The 16,225-nt window shown below is 41.2% G+C and overlaps 1 protein-coding gene across 2 annotated transcripts in view; it reads left to right on the top strand.

The window, feature by feature from the left end:
• Window positions 1-14,779, top strand: part of prdm2b (PR domain containing 2, with ZNF domain b) — an 18,906-nt gene extending 4,127 nt beyond the window's left edge. Inside the window, exons 3-8 of one of the 2 annotated variants that reach the window (XM_044024175.1) lie at window positions 24-127; window positions 424-576; window positions 5,211-5,358; window positions 8,819-8,923; window positions 9,039-13,600; window positions 14,088-14,779. In XM_044024175.1, coding sequence (XP_043880110.1) covers window positions 24-127; window positions 424-576; window positions 5,211-5,358; window positions 8,819-8,923; window positions 9,039-13,600; window positions 14,088-14,105 — 5,090 coding nt within the window. In that variant the 3' untranslated portion in view covers window positions 14,106-14,779. Of the gene's footprint in view, window positions 1-23; window positions 128-423; window positions 577-5,210; window positions 5,359-5,379; window positions 5,800-8,818; window positions 8,924-9,038; window positions 13,601-14,087 lie in introns of those variants that run through there. The other variant, XM_044024176.1, reaches the window with a different exon arrangement.
• Window positions 14,780-16,225: the final 1,446 nt, after the last annotated feature.

Genomic DNA, 16,225 nt, shown 5'->3' with positions numbered 1-16,225 from the left:
TCCTCCTCATGTTTATTTTTCAGGTGTCTGGGCCACTCAGTTGATTCCAAAGGGCAAGAGGTTTGGTCCATTCGTTGGAGAGAAGAAAAAAAGGTCCCAGGTGACCAGTAATGTTTACATGTGGGAGGTGAGTTACTCTGGAAAACACTCCTCTGCACTGTTACTGGTAGTTGCTGCACAGCTCAAACAAGCCCAACTACATTCTCTATTAAGTGTCATTACATCAGAACCAAAGAGTTTACACTGCGGCTATAAAAGCAGCTGAGCAATCGCTTTACAGAGTTATCTGAAATCTACACGACCGCTGAGAAAAGATAATTACATTGCTATGAAGCCGTTCAGGTTTTCTATACAGAAGAGTGTTTTTTGTTTTAATTATTAATTTATTTATTTATTTTTAATCCATGCACTCATGCCCTGTAGGTCTATTTCCCAGCGAGGGGCTGGATGTGCGTTGATGCCACGGACCCCGCGAAGGGCAACTGGCTGCGTTATGTGAACTGGGCACGAGCCAGTGACGAGCAGAACCTCTTCCCTCTGGAGATCGACCGAGCCATTTACTACAAAGTTTTAAAGGTAAGTTAAAGACACTTTAGGGACGAGGAATCAGAAAACCCTACTAAATAGTGAAGATCGTCGATAGCTGTTGTGTCCCTGGGATAAACGAACATATGGGAGAACACTTTATACATTTTACAACAATTTACAGCCAGTCCCTTCAAATTGAGGCCCAAAAGCATCCTCTTTTGGCGTGTTTCCACCAGCTCGACTCAGCACGGTTATTTTGCGATTGTACTTTTTGCGATACTATGGGTGACATCGCCAAACTGCCGGCCACCGATCGGTCAGAGGGCTGTCACAGGAAGAGACGTCCGGCACAAGAATCAAGCCGGGCGATGCTGCGCTGTAGATCCATTAAAAGAGACTTAACAATCCTGAAAACGTGGGTTCATCTCCAGCAATTAGCAGGGAAATGTCTAAAATCTCGACGTTTAACAGAGGAGTCTGGTGTATTTTTAGCGACAGCACTGCTGAAAGCCTGCGATTCGCGAGCGCCATCGCAAACCCTGCCGCTGTCTTTCAGTCCAGTGACTGTGTCAGACGGCGTCTGTGCTCTGCTCATGGAGGAACCTCATTCTAGTGATTCATTTACACTGAAAACAACTGCTTTACAAGCCACTAGAGTCAAGTGTAACAGACACGTTTTTATTTGAAATAGTGACAGCTAATACTGTGCACTTTTCATGCACTTTGAAGTGTGTGAGGGTCAGGTGTGACCTTTATTATTTTATACTTTTCATACATTTGCACTGGTTTTGAAGTGGCTGTCGTCCCAAACCGAGTTTGTAAGTGAATAGTCCTGCTTTACAGGATCACCCAAAGCCTTAGAACTTGGCTGAAGCGAGCGTAGGTGGAGCAATAGGAATCCACAGGTAACAGATTCCACTTGTGCAGTGATCACCTCCATATCAAATACAGAATCCAGTGCTTACTATCATTTACATGGTTTATGATGACATCTCAGGTTTTGAAAGAAGTCCACTCTGACTGTAGTTCTGTACTTGTGAAAAGCACCCGGGGGGCATTTTAGGGTCACTTATCGTCATTCTGACAACTTGTCATTGATGTCTGTGGATTTAAAGTGTGCAGTGAACTTTAACGGCTTGAAACTGCCACTTGGGGGGGCGTTTGTTTTGCAGAAGCCTCAGCACGGCCGTGTAGACAAACTGAGTCACGTGACGTCCAGAGTTCTATACAGACAATAAAAAAAATATATGCTTGAGTGAATGACGTTCATAAATCTTAAAGGAGCCTACAGACGTTTCTGCCTGGACATAAATGTGGAGATGGGGAAAAAAGAAAGGTGTTTCACGTAGGAACATTATTGTTGTGATCTAAAAATGACAATTACATTAGATTATATATCAGTATTTTAAGCAAATCAGAGACAAAAACATTTTATTGTAAACATGTTATATATAGTTCAAATTTCAAACTACAGTGTTTTTTATTTTTTTATTTTAATGGACTATTTTAACATGTAGCAAATTGTAAATAACTGCCAGATATTGAAAGTATTATGGGGAAAAAAAGGGCAAAAGCACTCACTCGCAGGACATTTTCTGGACCTTTTTATGGTTAAAATAAGACTCAGGTGTTAAAGGGTTAAAGGGTTTTTGGTTATGTAGACACATAACCAAAAAGACAAACGGTACATAAAACCCAAAGCTGGTAACTGTACTATACATAAAATGTGTTACATCAACCTAAAACTAATCTTATACCAACACTGCAAATAGTATTAAAGGCCGTTCTGATGTCTGTGAGACTCAAAGGAAGAAAACTGTGTATGTGCTGCACTGTGGTGCGTTTATGTCACTTGAACTTTGCTCGTCTGTCTCCGTGGTATGTTGTATTCTACTTCATGAGGTTACAGAGTAAACGTCACACTTCTTGGACCGCAGAGCAGCGATGAGTTACTTTTGGTACAAACAAAAGGACACAAACGTCAATGCCAGTGGCCAGAATACGGTAGATGATTAAGAATAGAAATCTCACATAAAAGGAGCTGAAGAAGCAGATGAGGATACACCAGAGGCAGAGTTACAAACAAATAAACAGATAAATAAATAGTAATTAATCTTAATAAAAAGCAGAATTATAATGATACAAGTGAAAGTGGGTAGATTGAAACGGAGAGAGATTGATAGAAACCAAATAAAATAATGTAAAATACCTAAAAATGAACAGATAAATAAATAGAAATCCAATTAAAAAAGAAAAGCCAAACCAAAATGTTTTTTGTACCCACTTTAAGAGGACGTCTTTATAAATCATGAAAAAGCGCAAATTTGTGCATCATATAACGTCTTCGGACTATGTTTCTGCAATTTCTGTAAAACCCAGGATTAGTTTCAATGGGTATATGAGGAGGGGGGATGATACCAGTATCACCAACTACTAATCTGATACAGTCATTTTAGGGACCAGGGGTGGGCAATTATTTTCCCCAAGGGGCCACATGAGAAACATAAAATATTGTTGAGGGCCGGACCAATGGGCTGAATGAATTCTGCTCAATATGAATTTTATCTCTTTATAAAAAAGCAGTAAATTGCATGCTGCCCAATTTACACCAAAACTATACAAACACACAGATTTTACTAACTAACTCTATTAAAAATATCAAATTACTACACTATGTAATGAATAGTATTATGCTATACTATACTATACTGTGGTGTAGATTGTCTGACACCACCACGGCACCGCCCCCATCCCACCCGCACAGTGTGCACGCTGCAGTCACAGAGGTTACGTTGAAGAGTGACGGTGCTTTGCTTTATTATAAGATAATAAACAGGGAGGGAGATAATGATGAACTTATGTATGCATATGTGTGTGTGTGTGTGTGTGTGTGTGTGTGTATATATATATATATATATATATATATATATATATATATATATATATATATATATATATATATATATATATATATATATATTATTGTAATATTTGTACATTTTAAATGTCATCAGTTTATGTGTCTGATGCTGTGGATCACTCAATCTGTCTGTCCATTTAGTTTTGAAAGGTAGTGAAAACGTGATTCATTTGCTGAAATAACACTGTGTAACTATGGGGCCTTGGCATTTTCTAAATATGAGCATATTTAATCAAAAGATGCTATTTTTGTTTACTTTATATTCTTGCTGTTTTTTGTCAGCAATTGTGTCCTAAAATTGAATTAAGACATAGTGATTTATTTTCTTTATTTACAAAGAAAATAATACAATGCTCATCAATTATCTGTAATTGTAATTGTGGATTCCCCATTTGTAGATGAATCCATTTGCATATATTTTTATTAGAATTTTAAATGACCTATGGTAACATAACAGATCCACATCATTTATCTTAGATTTTAGATTCGATTATTAAAGTACCTAGTGAAATGGGACCCGTACCCATTTTAGTAAGGCACCTGTCAAGTTTGAAGCCTGTCAATCAATATACATTATAGTATAGGAACAATATAGAGAGTTTTTTTTATTTTATTTCAAACGCAACATTTACATCTCGTCACATGTTTGAAAAGGAGTATGCAGATGTATAAACTTATACAGTATGTACCTATACCCCATTCCTATTACACAGAATCTCAATTTGTAGACGACTTCATCCCATCACCAAATATTTACATGTTTACAGTATTTTATACAAAGTTCTTCAATGTTCTCAGTACAACACAAGAATACGTCTGGCTTTAAACACGTCCATTTCTTCTGTTCTTCATCCTTTTATATGTATTCAAAGTTTTTACTTTGTATATTCTTTTAAACTGATTTATGTTTTCCCTCTGATATAACTCTGTTAAGCTGATGATTGAAACACACATACTTTTTAAACTTGTCTTGGCACACCTGCATTTTTAAAGTTCAGTTTCCCTCTTAAATGATATCCACCTTGTCTCTCTCTGAAAGTCTTTATTTTTATTGTTTTGAATATTATTTGCGCCCTTTTAAACCGAGCGTTTTTAAGAGGAGTTAATTTGTGTTTGTCTATATCCTGTGTTATTTATTAATCTGATGGCCCTTTTCTGAATTGTATACAAGTAGATTGGTTGAATGTTGCTTTTGTTAATGTTTCCTCACACCTCTGTGGTAATAACATGATATGATCATTTTGCGATAGGGAAGAAATATTATGGTAATACCTCCATACTACATTGGCAATGGGAAGTAATCGTTTGGTAGGAAAGTGTGCGTGTGTGTGATGAATTTCAGCTGAATAAAAAGGGTCATTATCAATGATCATTTTCATGTTTGTGAAATTAGGAAATAACGTGGTATTAGTGTAATTATTATGTCTTCCTTGCTACACTATTACCAAGATGGAAATTGCATTACAAATAGGGGTGATATTACATAATAATATTACAAAACTATTACTGTGTTGTTATATAAAGTGTTACCAGTAATATGTAAATGGTGTATTATGTATAGTAGTTGCAGAATTCCAGTAGATTGATGTTAGAAGTGCACCAACATATCACCGCAGACAATGGTTAAAAAACACAGTTAAATCCCCCACACACACACCGACAGACAGACAGAGTAGATCCACAGTGGCCCAAATAATTCCCCCCTTGCCTCTCAGCAAGCCGGGCTGCGATTGGAGGCCGATGTCATCTCTCATTGTTGCAGCCTATCCGGCCTGGAGAGGAGCTGCTGGTGTGGTTCACGGTGGAAGACAACCCTGAGATAACAGCTGCACTGGAGGAAGAAAGAGCCAACAGCAGCCTGAGCAGCAGCAGCAGCCTGAGCAGGAAAAACTCCACCAGGGCGAAGCGAGGTGAGGCCTGTCTCTTCGTTACCGACGCTGCTCTCTCTGCCTCTGCTTTTTGTCGTCGTTTCTCTCTGTACGTGTACGCGCTGCTCTCGCCCCACGCAGATCCACGGGAGAGTTGATTTTCTGTGCAGCTCAGGCGAAGTTGAGAACTGGCACGGCTAGCTTAGCCTCGAATGAAGGTTGGCTAGTGGGAGCTAACGTTAACGGTAGCGATGTGCGTGTATGTGCGGGGCTGCTCTGCACTTTCTTCCCCCACCTCTTAAGTCGCGGATTCAGCTCCTCGCAGCGAGCAGCAGGCCACCTCTTTGGCCGTTAAATGTTAATTTAAGCCGTTAAAACGAGCACCCGAGAAACTTTAGTCAGCTCTTTTTCCTCCTTTTGCTCCTGACTGTGTCGAGGATGTGACCTTCCCTGAGTTTCCTAAAGCATGAAAGCCATCAATCGGTGAGCCTGTCTACTTGATGATGGCCTAACATGATAGCTAAGTTAGCTGGCTGTCTGTCCCAAATGCGGGCTAGTTATAGTGTAACTGCTGGTAACTAACGTGTAATACGGTGATAACTTTCTGTTGCGAATGTTATAATGCCCCGAAACGTCGATTTGTCCCAGAAGAACCAGTTCATCGAGTTGTCAGACTTGGTGTTGCATGCTAGCCATAGGCTAAACGGCTAGTTCTCTGAATGCACAGGAACAGATGTTATAAACTCTGGAAGAAATAATCATTAAATATGACAATGATAGCTATGGCGAGAAGTAGAGCTGGGCGTTATTCCAATAAGAATATATAGAATGTATATCAATGTAATAATGCATATTGCTAAGCAATAACAATCTATCAAAGTTTTTTTTAAATGTATAAATATGTTTGTACATGGTGCAAACACACTATTACCAAGTATTTTACCTCATATGTTGTAAAATGTGTTTTCCGTTTCTGTCCATAATGATGTTAGAAATCATCTTTCACTCAGGATCAAAAATCAGTCTTTACAAAAATAATATATATTATTCTGATAATTATTGACATTGACTAAAGCCTGCCCCACACTAGAGGATGATTGACCAGATTTCAGTCCCAATCTGGCCCCATTACAATCGTGGGTGCATTCCTTCAGATTTGAACAGATTATCTGGCCAGATTATTTTATTCTGTAGTGTGAGGAGTTAACGGACACATTTTTATCGTCATCTGAAGCGTCTTCTAGAAGTATTGAACACATTTGATATTTAACACTGAACTGCTTGTGGTATGAGCAGAACCCCATAGTAACCAATGAGAGCGTTTTGACCAGGAAATGGATGTTGCATACCTTTGCTTAGAAATGTACTTGTACAGGCTAAGTTGATTCCGTCTTCTCAGCCATGGCTTCCAAAGTTTCGTTTAGATTGCAAATCCCTGGAATCTCCTCCTTGAAATCATTTGATTAAACAAGAGATTTGTGGTCCTCTGTCTTGAGTGGATCAGTCTAGTCTGGTCTGTGCTGCCTCAGCATTAAACATTGAAAATCAGTTACAAAGTTTTGTCTGTGGTCTCCCACGTTTTTAAAATCAAGTCGGATTCTGAAATCCTCTAGTGTTGTGCAGGCTTAATTAGAAAATGTTTATGTCATAATAAAGTTTTGGCCATATCCTCCAGCTATAGTGAGAAGATGGTGAACATGCAGATGCCAACAATAGTGCTGTTATAGCCTAGCTGTATAACGTTAACTGTTCCATACTTCAGAGATTAAAACCTTAAAATAAAGCCACTAAACCTTCATGTCCCAAACCCTTTAAAGTATACACAGTAAATTATTAACAACAACAGCACTTTGAAAGAACTCAAGTTGACTGCTGTCACATTTTCATCTGTTAAATTAGGAAAATATGTTTCCAGAACCATTGGATCATGTGGTTGATTAAACTGAGACCTAAAAATTGTGAAATAAAAATAAACAAAAGCATGTACAGTAGCTCTGGCCTTCATCTTTTTTTAAGTTTAGTATAATCATTGACATGGCTGATAAGAGGCAGTATCCTGGTTTCTAACAAGACGCATGGCAAGTTTTACCCAAAATGTTGTTTGTTTCCATGCATGTGTGTGTCCCTTCACTGCTGTTGTGCGATTATTGGGAGTTAGTCCACTGCTGAACAGTACATGGGACCAAATTGTATAATAGAATAAAAATACCAAGCAAAATCAAAACATACTGGGCTCATTGCTGCTTCCCATCTATTGCTGTTGTAATGTTTGCCTCTCGCAAGTTGAGGAATGTTGTGTTTTCCTCATCAGTCTACACATACTGTACCTCCTCTCATATGCTGTGTCTGCCATTTTTCTAGTGCAGAGAAATGTGTTGAGTCATGTTATTTTGAAAACGCCATTCTTTATTCCCTAAATCTGTTTTGATTACACTTTAAATTTTACAAATACGCCAACTTTTCCACCCCCCTCAAAACATTTTGATATGTCAACTTTTCACCCCAAGGTTTTGTGTTTCCACTGAGGTTTTTTTTATTGTGGAAATTGAAAATTCACATAAACACAGGCTTAGTTATATTGTGTCTTGTATGGTAAAGTATGTATCTCTTTTTGTAAAACCTGAAATAAAATATGGGTTCTAATAGTTTTCTGTCAATCTCACTGACAAAAGGCTCTAGGTTTAAAACATAATCTGTTTGTACTAGTCAAGCTTCAAGACGTTAATCTCACTTGTCTTGTTTGCCTCATTTTAATATTAAACATCCTCTTTGTTATCCAGCCAAAAGTTTGTGAAGGTGATGGCTCACTAAGTGCTGGATATATAAAAAGTCAATCACAAAGAAGTATGATTGCTTTTGGATTTGTGTTGCTGCTGTAAATCACGTACAAAATGTCTTACCCTGCTGGTCAGATGACTGACCTGGAGTATGTTTGTCACTGGTATGAATTAGGCCTTGTAGACAGGGTCAGATGACCTTGTTGACACACTCCTATTATGAACCATTGCCAGAGAAGCCTCTTAAGTCAGACAAGGCACTGAAAAAAATCCAAATAATTCAAGGTTTGCCACCACCTGGGACTTTGATGCGTGATGCAGGTCCATAATTTCACACACAATTTGTGCTTTAGGATATTCTGTAAGGGTAGTCCACAAATGTTAAATAAATGTTTTAAATCCTTAATTGCTTTTACAATTTGCTGTGATAGTGTGCACTTGAGTCAAAAAAGTACGATTAAGTTAAGTATGTAATTGTCAGGTTTTACAGGCCTCCATAGCTGCTGAGCATTTTGCAGATTCCCCTGTTTCTTTGGGTGCTGTTATACTCCATTACCTAAATCAATTTGCTCACTGCTATTGTAATAAATATCCAAACCCCTCCATTTGATTCTGTTTTTTATGCTTTGTTATATGAAGTATTTGTCCAAACTATCATTGGCAAGTGATGTCATAACTTGATACAATGCCTGATACAGTGGTTGTGTGTATGTTTGCTTTTGTAGCAAGACGAAAGCTGCTGGAGAGAGCCAGACAGGCTGGTTTGGGCGGATTTAAGAGTGGAAGTGGAAACAAACCTACTGTTAAGGAGATGTGGGATGGGGAGGAAGGTAAATTGACTTAATTTCTTGAGTCTGTGTAAATGAATGTATCCACAAGCACTCTTCAGTCAAATGTGTGCTACGTGCTAAGCATAATTTGCTATTTATCCTTATTTGTTTACAGGCCTGAAGGAGGAGGATGAGCGGTCATCGGCCTTAGGGACCTTGCAGGAACTTCAGGAAACCCATCCCATGGGAAGCACTGACCACAAAGATGTGCAAGATATGGCAACAGGATTGATGGAGAAGAATAACGGGGAGGAGGAGGAGGAAGAGGATGAAGAAGAAGAAGAAGAGGAGGAGGATGCTGCTGATGATCTGATGGATCTAACTGAAGTTCAGCAGCCAACAGCTCAGCATTCGGTCGCAGTTGATTCCATGCACAATAAGCCATCTGGCCTATTGGTGACCTCTGGTAAAGAAAGCCATAAAAATTCAGAGCAAAAGTTAGACTCTTCCTCTCTTAGAGGACAAGAACCAGAGGCTGATCCGGATCTCGACATTGACCTTGACCCTGACGGTGACCTTGAAAGTGATCCACACGGAGAGTCATATCCCTGTAAGCATTGTGAACGTCACTTCACCACCAGACAGGGTCTGGAGCGTCACATACACATTCATGCCATCACTAACCAGCAAACACAATTGTTTAAGTGCAGATACTGTAGTAAATCCTTTGGCTCTCAAGTGGGGAGGCGGCGGCATGAGAGAAGACATGAGAATGGACATAAGAAAAGGCCTGGCTCTCTCGCTGGAACTGCAGGTCTACTTAGTCCTGTGTTGCAGGCTGAAGGCTCAAGTCCTGATTGCACCAGCCCAACCAGTCAGTTTATTGCAATAGGGTCCCAGTTTACCGGAGGAAATCTACACAACTCTGACATGCAGAGGAAGGAGCTGGGGCCCCATGGTGACCATCCCTTTACATTGGATGATAATGGTGAGTCAAAGGAACTCCATCCTTGTAAATATTGCAGTAAAGCATTTGGCACACACACCAACATGCGGAGACACCAACGTAGAATACACGAACGGCACTTGTTACCAAAGGGGGTTCGCAGGAAAGGAATGCTGCTGCAAGAGGCATCAGCACAGCAACAGCGACAGCAGCCTGATGAGTCCCTCAGCACCAGCCCTCCACTGGTCTACAAGCCAAGTGCAGACACAGAAGATGAGGCGGACAGGGACGATTACACAGTTGATATATCCAAAAACATCTCTGAGAATTTGAGCTTCTACATTGATGGCAAGATTGTGTCCACCAGTACGGTGAGCAGCTGTGAGGTTATAGAGGTGGACTCCAGAGCGGCAACTTTGTTTGGTCTGGACACGGTCATCATCAGCCCAAGTCAGATTGGTCAGCCGCTGAAGGTGGAGGGGCGAGTGAGTGCAGTAAAGCACGTGTCCAACGTCGGTCAGCCAGCAGCGAAGAGGAGAACATCTACGCCTCCATTTATTCCCAGCCTTAAAGTGGAGACTGAATCAGCACCTTTCACAGCCTCATCGGCATCTTCATCTTCCTCCACATCTTCCTCATCTAACCTGCTCGTGGGAGGACTGTTCCAACAAGCCACAGATTCATCCGCACTTCTAAGAGAGAAAACCGTTTATCTATCACCTAAACTCAAACAGCTCCTTCAGACACAAGACATTCAGAAATCAACCATTGCTGTGTTAACAGAAAGCCATAGACTGGCCTCCCCGCTGTCAGTCACGCAGATACCAGGGTCGTCAGGCAGGTTTAAAAGGAGAACATCTTCTCCCCCGTCCTCTCCACAGCTCAGTCCTGCCTGTAAAACTGAGAGCTGTAAAGCTGAGGTGGCAAGCTCACACGCCCTTAAGGTGCCAAAGCTGGAGAACCTCATCATGCCCCTTCCTGGGAGCCTACTGGACAAAGATGATGGAGACACCTCGAGTCCCTCTGGAAATAATAGTAATATGCACAGCCCAATTTCTTCTAGTAGTGGTGGAAATTCCTGTAATCAACAGCCCTTGGATCTGTCAAACTCAGTCGTTCGTAAAAGCGACAGCTTGAACAAGGTGCTTGGTGATTCTGCCCTAGATTTAAGCTTGACACGTAAGGGCAGTGCTGAGCCTGAATTTAAGGGAAATCCAGCACCACAGCCACTGATAAAAAAGAGAAAGCCTAACACTAGCATGCTTGAAAAGGTGCTGATGAATGAATATGTAGGCTTGACTTTGCCAGGAGAGGAGGGCCCCTCCGTCTTAGCCAACCTAACTTCTTTCCATTCTCGCTCTCCAACTGTTGCGCCAGACTCTGCCCACCCCTCTCCACCCTCTTTGACCCCTGTCACCATGAACCCATCTTCACCTGGTACTTCCAGCATGACTTCCCCAACACCGCCTCCCCCTGTACTACCTACCATACCATCTCCACCAGCAATGCCTAGCTCTCCTCTCTCTCAGCCTTCTGACTGTTCTGCGCTCCGACCTCTTCCTGTCCTCTCGCCCAAAATGTCTCCAAGGTCAGTTGAACACGAGTCAGAGTCGGATTCAGAAATTTTGCCGGCTGAAGAAAGCAAATGCAAGGAAGAGGACTGTGTCACTGAGCCGTTGGATTCCACGAGCACTCCAATTAAAGATCACTTTAGTCGCTCCACGCCAAGCCCTCTTGAGCCTGCATCAGTCAGTCTGCACACTACAGAAGATGTGAAGAACAGCCTCCTCAATGGCAATTCAAACCTAGACACTGACTCTTTTGAAATGGAAATATCTTCAAAACCTGACTCTGCTGCTCTCTCGCCTCAACCAGAATCCTCATCTCCCTCACACTCGCCTCCTGCATCAGAAGACCCATGCCCTACACAGTCCCTCCATCAGATAAAGATAAAAGAAGAGCCACAGCACTGCAATGATGAGTTGTCCATTTCGAATCATGCACCTCAGAATGGTGTTGAAACGCCATCTCAGCCTGCTGCTCTTGATAATACAACTGATAAAGTCGCCGAGACTGAGGAAGTTGACTCCGTGTACTGCAAGACCTTTGTGTGTAATGTCTGCGAGGAGCCATTTAACTCCATCAAAGAGCTCAGTGGACATATCACAGTTCATGCTATAGACTGGCCCTTCAAGTGTGAATTCTGTGTGCAGCTGTTTGAGGATGCCTCCGCCCTGCTGGCTCACCGGACAACACTTCACGGAGTGGGCAGGATCTTTGTGTGCTCCGTCTGTTCCAAAGAGTTTGCCTTTCTCTGTAATCTCCAGCAGCACCAAACCGATCTGCATCCAAATGAGGTGTGTTCAAATACGACTGTGGAGAATGGCAAGCTCAGGCCGCAGAACTACACAGATCCATCCAGAGCCAAAGTGGAAAGCAGCCCCTCAACACCGGCACCAGAGATTACTAATGAACCCGCTCCAACCGCTGACCATGATTTAGTGAAAGAGGAACCCGATGTTAATGGTAATCATGCAGAGGATGGAGCAGAGGACCCCAATGAGGAGCTATACACTACTATAAAGATCATGGCTTCAGGAGGAGGGAAGCCTAAAGGCCCAGATGTCCGCCTTGGCATCAATCAACACTACCCCAGTTATAAACCACCCCCGTTTCCCTATCACAGTCGTTCACATGCTGGCTCGGTAGCCTCAGCCACTAACTTCACCACCCACAACATACCGCAAACTTTCACCACTGCCATTCGCTGCACCAAGTGTGGCAACAGCTTCGACAACATGCCTGAACTGCACAAGCACATATTGGCTTGCGCCAATGCAAGTGACAAGAAGCGTTACACTCCCAAGAAAAATCCCATCCCCCTCAAGGAAATAGTAAAGAGCCCAAATGGAGTTGTGTCACCCACAGCAGCTACTGTGGGCCAGAGTGCTTTCCGTAGAATGGGTCAGCCAAAGAGACTTAATTTTAATCAAGATACTGGTAAAACAAAAATGAGTGCCCTCAGTAAGAAGAAAAACCAGCTGATCCAGAAGGCAATCTCTCAGAGAAATAAAGCTGCCACTACTGCAAAGAAAGTTACAGTTAAAACTGAAGAAGGGCTGCCCTCTAACGTCTGCCCACACTGCAGCCGAGAGTTTACTTATCCCGCAAGTCTCAGTAAACATATGGTGATCAGCTGTCCCAAGAAACCTGTGGTGAAAAAGGGCAAAAAAGGTCTAGCCGAGGTGAAAAAAGAGGCAGTGTCTGGGGTGGATAAAAGCATGAATCTGCGGAAGAAAACTTCAGAAAGTGAATTTCAGCTGACAAAAACCGAACCTAAACTCCTGGGGAAGACCAGAGCTCGAAGCTCTGGTGCAACAAACCCTGGATCCGCCCAGACAAGCAAAGGGAAACCTGCTGCTACTCTGGGCAGACTAAAAAGGCCTGCTTCGTTCCCAACACCCATTTCTGCTAACAAAAAAACAAAGAAGGGCCAAGTTCAGTCTCTACCTCCCACCCTGCCAGTCCTGGACACACCCGGTGACACGGCACAACCGCAGCCAGCCATGAGAATGCAGCGCGCAGATAAAGAAGCAGCGCCCAAGAGATTGGCGGACGCCAAATCTCCACCACCAAAACCACAACAGCCGAAGAAAGAGGAACGGTTCTCCCTGCGATCGCGAGAGCGAGTGGGTGGTCCGGTGACCAGGAGCTTACAGATGTCCGGTGCAGCGCCGCCTGCTGAAATTAAAACTGAGGACCCACCAACTCAAGAGCCAAAAGAGACTCAGGTGAGAGTTTGATTCTTGTGTTCATAATGTGTTTGTGTCCTCTATGGAGAATTCATTATCCCTATCAGAATGTAACATCAACAATCTAGAGGTATGTGGTTATCACAGGCAACAAATTATCAGCAATAAATGTCCGGCTTTAAAAACGCTAACATTTTGATATCTGTTCATGGTATTTTCTTTGCTGTTTTTAGACTTTTTCTCATTTTATTTAAGTGTATGCCACTATTTATGACAAAATACTTGGGTGACGTAGGGTAAAAGTTGGGATCCACCCTTGACAGGTCACACACCGCGCTGCCAATACTTTCCAATTCACCGCTGCATGTTTTTGGACTGCGGGGGGAAACCGGAGAATCTGTTGTTCCGACTGTGTCGCAAACCCAGATCCTTTTTGCTGTTTCAACAACCGCGCTAACACATCTTGTTTGACTGATACAATATGACAGTGAAACAACAAAATCTTTTGTTTTTTTATGTGTTCCAGGAGGTGCTGACAAAGTGAGCCATTTGAACACTGTTGAGCTGGTTCTGTGAAATGGTGGCTCACCTCTCAGGCAGCCGGCGGGAACTACCAAGGCACTGACAGCACTGAGGCTGATGTTTCGTGGTGGACTTGTTCACTCGCAGCCCGTGAAGTTTGCTCGACTCAACTGCCTTTGCTGGATTTAAGGAGCAAACTCTCTTTATCTTCCTTCTAATCATCTGAGCCTCGATTTTTAGCCAGCCTTGCAAAAAAACCCAACAACATATAATGTCAAAAAGTGGAAAAAGAAACTGTAAATTTCATTGAGTTAATATATACAATAATGTGTCATAACTTGACCCAAAACAGTAACATTAGGGCTCCGTTACCTTGGAAAACTGATATATTGCAAACGGCAATCATGTATCAGTTAGTGTAAGAGATACTTACGTTAATTCTTTCCTTATTTTTTTGTCCCCTTCTGTTTGGATTTGTTCACAGTCTCTTAATGCATGTGCTGAATAGAGTGTAAACTAGATTAAGCCAATTTCCTTGTCTCACGATGGGCACCTACTTCAGTTTGTACATGATTTGCAATGTTTTGATTTAAATCTCTGTAGTAATCATATTGTAGAATATATCTCAGTGTATTTTTGTTTGGGAAACAAAAATGAAAATGGCAGTCGCCGACTGCAAAAATTGGTCCTCAGGAACACTGTATATGTGTGTGGTGAGTATGTGAATGGTTATGGTTGGATGTGCGGCCTGACAGATATTCCTTTGGTCTAAATCTCTAAAGTTTGTCTCATGTTTTTTTTTTTTACTTTGCTTTCCCTCTCTATTGTTCCCTTTCATTTGCCACTTGTAAAATAATGGGAATTTATGTGTAAGCTCCTTTTTTAAATAATATCCTTCTTGAAAATCATTTTTTTGACATCACTCACACAACCCAGTGTTCTTACAGCACTTTAAAAAAAAAAACGGCCTGCCAACATTTGTAGCTCGATAAATAAGATTGGCTTCATCCGTCGGTAAACAATGGGATGTAATTCGGCTCTGTTGCACTTTGGCGACTTTTACGCCAAATTGGTGCAAAATGCTCCTTAACAATCTTCCTGACAAATCTCTGAATTGGTTGTCTCCTTGAAATTATTTGACACAGCTTTTATAGCCAAAATGCATGATGATAACAGATCCTTGAGGAAATGTTGAGTGCTGCAGGGTTCAGTTTGTGTCATATTCCTCACAAGAGCCATGTGACGCTGGGTGATTTTCTTTTGTTTTTAGATTCTGATGAAAATGTCATCTTGATTTTTATATATATATATATATATATATGTATGTGTGTGTATATATGTGTGTGTGTGTATGTATGTATATGTATATATATATATGTGTGTGTGTATATATATATATATATATATATATATATATATATACACACACACATATATGTGTGTATATGTATATATATATATATATATATATATATACACACACATATATGTGTGTGTATATATGTACACACACACACACACACACACACACACACACACACAGGACTATACATGATGAAAATGTCTCCCACCAGTGAAAAACTTATGTTTTAGTTAAGTCCCTCCCATCGATAAGCCCCACCTTCCCCTCCCAGACTATGTTCATTGTAGCACAGAGACGGACACACACACACACACACACAGGCAGTGCTTTAATGCTTGTAGCATGTTGTGGCAAAGTCATTTGAACGACATGAATTGAAGCTAATTTATTTTTCCATGAGAACATTTTTCAATGTTTTGCCTTTATGCATCAATATTGTGTATCGAAGGATGAACAAAGACCCAAATTCCAAATGACCTCAAGTAAGACATCACTGTAATTGACACAATAAAAGAAAAAGGTTTTTTCAATTTGTGTTAAGCTTTTTGTTGTTGTTTTTTTTGCTTGTAGGATTCTCTCAGCTTTACCCAAGTTCTGCAAGATGTGAGTATAAACGGAGAAGATAAAGACATTTATGGTCCTCGGTTATTGTGTTTCATTTATTAGATATATATCTATACAGTATATACTTTACAGTAAAAAAAAATCAAACCTTACATTGTGGAAATGGAGAATGTAACCGCACTCACAAATGGGCTCTCGCTCCTCGCAGACCATTT

This window comes from Solea senegalensis, linkage group LG4, assembly GCF_019176455.1.
Source record: "Solea senegalensis isolate Sse05_10M linkage group LG4, IFAPA_SoseM_1, whole genome shotgun sequence".
Lineage (NCBI taxonomy): Eukaryota > Metazoa > Chordata > Actinopteri > Pleuronectiformes > Soleidae > Solea > Solea senegalensis.
This window is presented reverse-complemented; position numbering and strand designations above follow the sequence as displayed.